A 10,218-nucleotide genomic window follows, 5' to 3' on the forward strand; every position below is an offset into this window, starting at 1 on the left:
CAAAAAAATCCAACGATTCTCTCTTCAAAAAATAAAATAGGAGCGGAAATTTTCAAACACCGCAATTGAGGTCTCTGTGGTTTGGTAGTTTAGTTTCACCGTTGATCTCAACTATCATTTTGCGCTAAGAAACTACTAATTATTTCTAGCTCATTATAGACACAACGGATGTACCATTAGTTTTCCTGTGCAGATATGTGGTTTTACGGCTAGACCAAAATTTTTGTTCTTTATTGCAAAATGCAGTCCGTATGAAGTGATTTTCACTTCGCCCCCCCCCCCCCCCCCCCTCCATACCGTCCTTGCATCGTGCAAATCTATGAATGACAAGAATTATGGCTCCTAAGTAGCCCAAAATTACCTGCTATGAAAACACCTCAAATTCTGCCGAAAAACCGCTAAAAAATACAGGGAGAGTAGGGGGACTAGGGAAACTGATCAGGAAGTATTTTAGTTTGATCGCAGGATCACCCTGTATCAACAACAACAAAAATAATGATCGAAAATTAACCTCAATAACTTTGTTGTGAATGGTGTTGCCGTCTGATTGTACGCGCTTTTGAATTGGCAAATAACTCTCCCAAGTTTGCTATCAATTTTTAGGAAATGTTCTAAAATTTGTGTTTTGTCATAGATTTTAGATCTTGTGCTTCGATTTTTGTGCCAGCATTGGTGGACTAATTTTCGTTCGGTTTCATGGGCAGCCAATCTCTGCCAGTGTCATCAACTTTTTTGTGTAAGTTTTTTGCATTGATTGTAAAATCATGTTCCGCACGATCTGTCTGTGTTCACAATTTGTTTTCAAGCATCCTCTCCAAAACATTCAAAATGGGAAGTTGGTATCTTTCAAGCATATTTATGCATTGTCCTGGTTCTGTCATGCATGTTCACAGATTGTTCAGTTTTTTGTGACATACAGGAAGTCTTGCAACTTTTATGTAAGATGTGCGTGCAGAATCAGTTGCAAATAGAAATGTAGGAGCCATGACATCCAAATTTCCAGAAAAAGATTCAACTCCGTATTTAGTTGTGTGTCAACTTTCAGATTCTTTTATGGAATTACCTACCGCATGTACAAAAAAATTATCGTGTGAACTTCCAATCATAGTTTCAGTATGCATTCCAGCAATATTTTAGGCACTAACTCCTGAAACATACAGATATCTATGGAGAGCAAATACGCATTCTATTGGTATATGAAATAACAGCGAATGTAAAGCTCTAGAGTTTTGATACAATCACTTCCTAAGTTTTCTAAGCTTCGCGCTATGATGCCCGGATTCTGATAAGATTTTTCATAAAGAGCAGCTCCTTCTCCAAGAGGTATGTCTACTCTTGAGACCATACTTACCTAGTTGAAGAGTGTAGATTGCTAATGCTCACATTTTTCTTGTTTCTACAGCTTAGGTACAGTTCAGAATGAGCTCCGCAAGATTTGTTGCACGAGGCTCAAAGAGCTTCTTTTGTTATGTTTGTGGCTTACTGATATTGATAACAGTCATCTACATTTTCCATGGCACACAATCTCAACTGGATGACGCCAAAGCAACTGCTGCAAAGTGTGCCAAACAGCACGAGTCTCTTTTCGCGCAGTTACAAGGTAAGTATTTATCTTCATAGCCTTTATTAAAATCTCAAATGAGACAATTCATCCAACAAGATCATATTACTTGTGAGATAAACGCTATGCTTAAATTTTGTTTCTTTCATTTCCCACAAAAGTTTGTCTCAGAATATCTATCTCACCCTTGAATGTTTAATATTCCAGTGCAGTATGCTGATTTATTCAATCTGTAAGTACAGTTTTAATAGATAATACTGTGCTCATGTATGATGCAAATCAATAACAAACAAATAGACAGTGTAAGTCGGCAATCACATAACTCTTTTTGCGATGTCGCAGACTTCCTGTCATACTTTATTCTTAAATGGAAAACTATTCAACAGCAATTCTTTAAAACTGCTGTGATTTTTCCGCTCTGTGCGAAGAAAATCCAGCAAAAACTTCAAGGAATGATGTCAATTTTTTCTCCTTTAAATAAATAACATAGAGGTGGAGATTTTCAGACACTGCAAACGAGTTATGTAATTGCGGACTTACAGCGTCGAAATACGCATTTACAATTGTAATTAAAGAGTAGTAGTCTGCATCCATGAGACTCATGAAAAATCTTTGTTTTTATTATAGTTTCTCTGAACTACAAATTGATGATTGAAAAGTCGCTACAAAAGGAGAAGGCAGACCATCGCGAAACAAAAGAAAAACTGATGCAGCAAGTTGATGAAGAGCGGAAACTACGAAAGAGAGAAAGCTCAGAGGCATTAAACAAGTATGGTGCCCTGAGCCAAAAGTTTAAACTTCTCCAGGTAGGTTTGTTTTAATCAGTTCCAGAACTTTACTTTCTTTCTACTCCATGAAACAGAAACAATGCAAGCATGTATTTTGTCCAAGATATTTTAGGAATATTTGCTGTTTTTCTGTGGATACTTCCTGCAGTCCGATTTTTGAAACTGATAGACAAAGTTATAGACAATGAAGACAAAACAGATTTGGAGGGATCCCATTGGCGGATGCGTGTGGTTGCAATAGACAAAGGAGGTAAGTGATAGACTAACTAAGGGCAACGGCAACCCACAAATGACCCTATAATTAGTCCATCATTTTCTCTCTTAGTCGATAGGAACCACTCATTTCAACCCATAGGATCACTCCATACTCTCCATGTCTTCTTTTTCCATCGCTTTGTCTATCAATTTCAATTATCAGCCCCCTGTTCTGAAAAGGGAAGACCGTTTACAGCAATTTCATTTGAATTCTGTAGAACAATACAATTTATAGGAAGAAGAAGGGAAATTATGAAGCCAGTCTTAAAAAATATCTTTCAAAGACTGTTGAAAAATGAATTTGAGCATTCGAATAATTCAGATCTTTTTAAGTAGTTAATCAACTATTTTATTGTGAAATTTTCAAAATTTCTCATTCACAGAGCGAGAACAGTGACCTGAAAGAGGAATTAAGTAAACAAAAGGCGACAAAAACAGAAGATGAAGAAGAAAGAAGAAAATTGGAATCCAAAATAGAGACAATGAAAGCAACTTATGAAGATGAAGTCAAAGCATTGAAGGTAAATATTTTTTTTTTTTTTAATTTTTTTTTTAAATGTACTCTTGAGTTATGATCAAGTTATCCGATTAATAGATGAATTGATAATCATCAATGAAAAATTTGAGAATAATTCTAAAAGTTTGGTTTAAGAAAATTTAAGGTGTATCCACAATCCTGTAGTATTTAGCAATTTGTGACAGAGATTGAAAACATGAGATAATGAAACTATTTCCAGGGCGATTAAAAAGCAATGCACTTTTCCATCTTTTGAGCGTGAAATCAATTGTGCGTCACTTATTACATGTGCATCAGCATGATCTAAATCAGCTCTCTATCAGGTTAAGGAATAGTCTTGTTTCAAATATATTTTCTTTCTCAGGTGAAATATGTTGAGCTCCAGACAAAGTATGCAAGTGCAGTGCAAAAGAATAATGAGCTGTCCGAAAAGAGCCAGCCTGAATCAGAGCGAGTTACTGAACTAAAGCGTGAAGTATCCGAACTGAAAGAAAAACTGACTTCATGCCAACCAAATAGCGGAGGAGGGAAAGTATCCAGTGCTCGACCCCTCGACAAAGCGTTAAACGTTAACAATGACATGATTGCAATTGGAGCGATACCTAAGGTAACATAGTCAATCTTATGAAATTTTCATCAATTTTTAAATTACCATCTTTCAAATTGCTCTATGTATCCTCTGAGCCAGAAGCTTCACTTAGAACTTTTGTCAATCCCTCTCAAGATACCTATGTGGTCTGTGTGCTTAAAATTTAGAAAAAAGAGTTTAAACTCAAGACCACTTTGATAAAAATACTGGAGTATTTAGAATCATAAGAATTGATTAAAACTTTTTGGAAATTTTCAGGCTGTATCAGCTGCAAATACTTCAACAACTCCCGTAATCAATCCTCAAGCAGTTCAAGAATCTGATGGAGCAAATCAAGGCCAGAATATATTGGTGAGATTTTTATAATTTTTTCAAAATGGAACTTTTTTGTGGTTTTGAATGCAACTAATACGTTTAATTCCTATGATCGGTCAACAAAACAGTAAACCTAAAACTAGATCAATTATCGCTTCACAATTTTTCCATATGATGTGTGAATAAAATATTGTATGGCAATGGGTGAGTCGTTAGGATTTCCTAGGGAAGTAGCGTAACTTGACAGTTTATCTCAGCTCCGTTCAATTCGATTCAAAGTGCATTTTTAGGTCCTATTAAAATCAGGTTATTCTTTATACATAAGCCTTGAATTTACAAGTTTTTCTCTTCTTTTAATTCCTCAATATTTAGTGAGTTTTGAAAGAAGCTCTTGGGTGCTATTCAGCTGTAAACAAAAATTTCAGAATTGAGATAAATGATCCAACTCCAGTCATGGAGTACGGACAAACAAAAGGTACCTCATGTTAAAGTGGGTGATGTCATAGCTGAAGTGCACAACTTTAATATGTCTGCAGGGATTCTCTCGTAACATTTATTAATTCAACATGCAACATCATCTCTTCCAATTTCTCAAATGGGGATGGCAAATTAATCTTCTGATCAATCAGTACCTGCCTGGGAAGGAGATCTGAAACAGTCAACCCAATGATCATATTCTCATGAGTTTTATTTCAGAACACTACCATTAAAATTCTCATAATCTCTGTTAAGTTTGCTCAATGTAGTTTTCTGTCAAAGAATTTGGAAGTTAATTGTTTGCATGACAATAATGTTACTACCAAAGCACCTGTCAGTTAAAATGCAGAACATTATTTTTCCTTCTTATTCGTAACTGTCTATGAAAAAGCGACTCCATTTTTGAGGAATCCAGAATTGAGTTATGAACACAATGCCAGCCATGGTGTTCCCAACATATATTTTTTCCGGCGCCAAAGAATTCCCAAAAGTTCATCGGTGCATTTTCCTGCTGGGACCGTATTCTTTGTTAGCCATAAGCAGGTAAACAGCTTTGATGGCCACTAGCCTTGCAAGAGCGTCCAATGCAAGCGACTGCATCTAGGTCAAAACAACTAGCTTGGCACTCGCAGACCCCTTTAATGCCGGTCCATATGACTGGTGTGGTAGGCAATGTATTATTAGCACAGCATAAATGAATGTCTTAAAAAAATGTCAAAATATCTCAAATGTTGTCTAAATACTGCAGTTTTGAGAACGCTATTTTGAAACTTGTAACAACCCCAGGTTTATCAACCTTATTCAAGGTACAAGGTTGTCAGATTACAATGCAGCGTTACGCACTTTTTTGGAGCACAAATACAATAAACAACGTGTTCTTTGGGAAACAAGAACATGCTCGTCTCCAAAAACTGAATTTCTATGGTAACTGGCTAAAACTTTCCTTTCTGGTCTCCTTGAGCTGGAGTCACTTTTCTAGTGGGCGGTCACACACTATATTAACGGTTTTCATTTCATTCTTCCTAATTCATGCATCCTGTAGATTCTAATACTCTATTTGTTTTGATGGCTTTTTTATGTAGGTCAATCCAAGTCCTACCGCTAGTTCTGCAAACAATCAGAGTGTAAGTGTTTGAATTAAGCCATTCATGATTTTACCAAACCTGTCATATTTCCTTTGTCTCTATCTCTTCTTATTTATAGTGATTGTTTATGAATGCATGTGTGCTCATTCTGCTAGCTTCAATGGTTGCACATACATTTTTGTGCGTAAATAATATCTTGGCTGCAGTGTAGTTTTCTCAATTTATTTTGTCCTCCTGGAGGTTTCAAAAATACAGATAATAGTCTACAACATAATACATGGCAGCCCAGGGGTGGAGTAAGTGATCGGCTTGGAGTGTTGTTTAAGGGTTGAAATGTAGTATACTGGCATATTTAAGAGACCAGGCTTGCATCAGGCAATTAACCTGTGAACAAAAGATCTAACTGCTCACCTGACTCTGCCGCTTAGTCACAAATTTCATGTTGTAGACTATAATACCTTTGCTGTTACAGTTCGGACCATTTTGCTTTCCCTCTTTCAATTAGGCAAATTCAACTGAAATCAGCCTAGCTTTGTCAGACATTGTGTAATTTTCTCTGATGTTTTATTTTTTAAACAGAAAACTGAATACAATTAGTCTGATTTCGGATTAATCTGTCTAATTTAGCAATTAAGGCGATTGATATATGTGCTTATTCTAACTGTTTATTTTTTCTGTCACTGCAATGTTGATTTTACTGATAGAGAGACTGAATAATTTAAGGTAGTGATGATTCCCTTTCTCGAATTTCATTAGAGTTTTGTGCAAGAATGCATCACATGCGTTGAAGAAAACATGTATCTGAGTAGCAGTGTTCTAAAATTTCCCTGAAAGTCCCTGCTTCATTTTTTCTTTTTGGAAGAGAGCAAAGTAGCTTCACTACTTGACATTCTCAAAATAAAATCATCTCAAAAGGTCGAGAATCAAAGGAGTTTTTAAAAACTAACACTTTACAGTTTGTGCTGTTTAAAGAATAAAGAACGCTGCAAAGTTTGCTGTAGCACAAACCGAGGCACGGGTTCCTTCTAGTTTCAATAGTAATGAGTGGGTCATAGGTCTTATGCGGAGCATACTTTTGCTTCCTTTTCTTTAAAAAGTCTTTCAGTAGCTCAGCTGTTTAACTTTTCAGTCCAAATTATTTACTTATAGTCGTTTCAAAAGAATATTGCTGCAGCGCCATTGGTAGTTGAACACTTCATTTCTCTATTCATCAAGGAAATGAAGTAATCTCTGTCGAAAAAAGGAGAGGAGAGGAGAGTAACTTCCTGCATCAATTACTCTAAATAACTAATTATAGTTTATGACAAATTAGTAGTCATTACATATTTTATTCTTTCATTGAATGCAACACCAGACAAGATGAAAAACCAAGATTAATAATCTCTCATTGAAATTTTATGGAAAAATAGCAGCTACATTGAACATTTTGGATAAATTCTTGATTAAAGAACATGCCTTGTTAAGTCTCGATGTTTTCTTGGTCTAGTGATGTTCCCTTGTATCCTTCTTTTAAAAATATTTGTCACTAATTGATTATTCTTCTGATCATTAAGGCTCCTCCTCCCCTTCAATTACCGGCTGACAGCGTAGACATGCTTAATGTAGCTATCAGCTCCTTGTTAAACAAAAAGATTGCCAGCCCAAAGAATGCACATCAAGCAAACCCTGCGCCAGAACAGAATGTGGTAAGTATGGTTGCATCTTTGCGCAGATTAACTTTAGTTTGTCCTTCAAACTATAGACTAATAACCATAGTAAAAGAAATTGGGATTGGCAGAGGTTGTATTTCAAAGTCTGAGTCTCATTCAGTATATGAGTATCGATAAGCCAAATTACCCAGTTTTTAAAAAAATTAATCTCTGAAGAAAACCTGTAAGTTATTTTGATGTGCAGCATTGATTCATCTCACCAGCCCTCTAAACCTCAATTTAAAATGATCAAACCAAAATGAAGTTGCCAAAGTTAAAAACAATGTCATGGCAGCTCTGAGTGTTTTTCAAATCTCAAGAATCGCTAACTTCCATCTTTTGTGGCATCTTCCATTTTCCATTTTGAAATATTGGTGCTGCTTTCAGATTTTCAGCTGTGACAGTTTCACAACTAACACAATTTGAAAGAGTCACCGTATTCGACAGGTTTGTTGGTTCAAGGATTTTCAATCTAAGCATTATGTCTTTTTTGTTAACAATTTGTAACTTTGCTCTAAATCAAAATTTTCATACCAAACCTGGGAAAAAGAAGTCTCATACCTTATTAAGATAATAAAATTGGCGAAAAATTCATGCATTCTTATTTTCTAAGCGTTGAACATCCCATTCATTCTAGTATTTGTGACTTTACCTTCAACTGACTCTAAAAACTCCTGAAGCTTTTCTTTTTATGTAATCCCTGCCCCTTTTCACATCTCTTCGCGAGAGTAACACCTTCCATTCATTGATCTAATTTTTCTCTGCGTCAGGGTCCCAAACCCAAGGTCAATGAACAGTCAAGTAAAGCTGGACAAGAAGAAGCCAAGCCGCAAGGAGAAGAGCCAAAACACGATGATAGTGAAAAAGCAGTTATTCCTGGCCCGATGAACCCAGTTAAGATGAATAATGAAGACACCAACAACAAGCAGTTGGATAATTTCATAGACGACACAAAACCAGATCAAAGTGAAAATAAAGGTATTTATTTCTTCTTTTAGAGATATCCTCTCTCTGAGAGGCGCACAGTAATGTCAAGCGGATTGCCTTTTGCATAATAAATAGGAACCCACAGCTTTTGAATGTTGCCAGGATTGTGCAGCTTACATTCTTTTCAATAGAATTACTGAAATTGCGCAACAAATTAAATTTATAAAAGTAATTTTTGTCTTGAATTTATTGTTTATTGGTAGCAGAGATCAAACTTGTTTAGATGATCAATTCATATTTGCTAGGTAAAAAAAGTTGCACAATTTTAGAGACAAACAGGGTTCATGCAAGCTTGAAAAGTGCTTGAAAAGTGCTTAATTTTAAAAAAAAAATTCAAGGCCTTGAAAGTGCTTGATTTTTTGGAAAGTGCTTGAAAACGTGCTTGAATTTCTCAGATCCACTTTTCGGAGGTTTTAGTGTAAATAAAAACCTAGAAGTAGAAAATTTAAAGGAGCAGTCCCACATAGCACAGCGTTATGTACATGAGTTTACCGATGAAATGGAGAGCTTATCCAGTATGGTAATAACCAAAGAGTTAAGACAAAGTGTATCAGGTGCTCGCAGTAGATATGCTACCTATTTAGAGGAAGAAAAGAAAATCAAGGCTCTCACAGCTATTAAAAATGAAAAGTCAGAAAAAACGAAATCTCTACAAGAGAGAAAAAGACGCTTATATGAAGATGTAAAGACCTTAGAAAAAGGTGCAGACGACCTGGCAGAACAAGCTGAAAAGAAGCAAGATCTCTCATTAATTGTTAAGTCCAATAGTTTCCGCCAAAGTGCCAAAAGAAAAAAAGAAGAGTTAGCAATCGTTGAAGGAGAAATTTCGAAACTCTCCAAACAGTTGTGAAAAAGAACCATATAAGTCTCGGTTAAAATCTATAACTTTTTAAACTGCTTGTAAAAACATTTTTCTTCATACCTACATTTATTTAATTTCACATTAACATTTTTTTCTTTTTACTTCTGGTTTTTTTACCTTATTTTTTTTCAATGATGTGGGTCCATTATCTTCTTGAAAGTGTTTTTTTTTCTTCTTTCGTCCGGTTTTTTAGTGTTCATAAAGACTCTTTTTTCAAATGATGTGCCGTTCCATACTCCAGACATACTCCTTACGTGTAGCTTCAAATTAAGAAATCCCACTTTTAAAATTCAAATATTTTTACAGTAGTGAAAGACTATCAGAAAACATCTTGCTTCAGCTTTATCAAGAATGAATCTTCAATTTTGAGCTTCTTGTCCAAGTACCCTACTATTCTCATGAATTTAATCCATCGGGTAGCATGCAGATTTTCTATTAACTCTTTCATAAGTTACCATCTTCAGCCCATCTTATACCTATCGATATCCATCGGATTTAACCCATCGGATAGCATGCAGATTTTCTATTAACTCTTTCATAAGTTGCACCATCTTCAGCCCATCTTATACCTATCGATATCCATCACTTCTTAATGATTAACGTTGTCTCAATGAATATGAAGGTAAGATATTTATTTATTATTATCATTTATTTTTCTTTTTATTTTTAAACCAACGTTTTGAATAAATTGGAATAAAACATTCAGGTGTAAGTATGGATGGGTAGTTGGTCGAAAACTTATGCGGTGAGCCAGGATTTTACTTTTTTTTGCTTAGAATTTAGAGGTATTTACTTACTGGGTTGTCAGTATTGGTACTGATACTTGGGATGGTCTTTCATTTATACATCCGTGTATTTTTTAATTAGAGGAAAATACTCATTTTAGTTGGTTGTTGATATCTGTCTCGCTATTAGGAGTTTTCATGTCAAAGGTCCTGTGGAAAAATTTCTTGAATCTCGCGCAAAACTGCTTCCAAAAGGCTCTTGAAAGTGCTTGAAAAGTGCTTGAAAATTCAGAAAAATGTGCTTGAAAAGTGCTTGAATTTTTAGCACTGAGGCTGCATGAACCCTGCATTGGAATGCTCTTGGTTCCC

The 10,218-nt window shown here is 35.5% G+C and overlaps 1 protein-coding gene across 2 annotated transcripts in view; it reads left to right on the forward strand.

The window, feature by feature from the left end:
* The first annotated feature begins 499 nt into the window (after positions 1 to 499).
* The window catches only part of LOC109039583 (uncharacterized), a 30,284-nt gene continuing 20,565 nt past the window's right edge, over positions 500 to 10,218 (forward strand). For both annotated transcript variants that reach the window (XM_019055120.2, XM_019055121.2), the window contains exons 1-9: positions 500 to 736; positions 1,403 to 1,600; positions 2,189 to 2,367; positions 2,988 to 3,125; positions 3,486 to 3,728; positions 3,969 to 4,061; positions 5,585 to 5,626; positions 7,141 to 7,272; positions 8,046 to 8,253. In XM_019055120.2, the coding sequence (XP_018910665.2) occupies positions 1,420 to 1,600; positions 2,189 to 2,367; positions 2,988 to 3,125; positions 3,486 to 3,728; positions 3,969 to 4,061; positions 5,585 to 5,626; positions 7,141 to 7,272; positions 8,046 to 8,253 (1,216 nt within the window). In that variant the 5' untranslated portion in view covers positions 500 to 736; positions 1,403 to 1,419. The remainder of the gene's footprint in view (positions 737 to 1,402; positions 1,601 to 2,188; positions 2,368 to 2,987; positions 3,126 to 3,485; positions 3,729 to 3,968; positions 4,062 to 5,584; positions 5,627 to 7,140; positions 7,273 to 8,045; positions 8,254 to 10,218) is intronic.

Source organism: Bemisia tabaci, chromosome 2 (genome assembly GCF_918797505.1).
Source record: "Bemisia tabaci chromosome 2, PGI_BMITA_v3".
NCBI lineage: Eukaryota > Metazoa > Arthropoda > Insecta > Hemiptera > Aleyrodidae > Bemisia > Bemisia tabaci.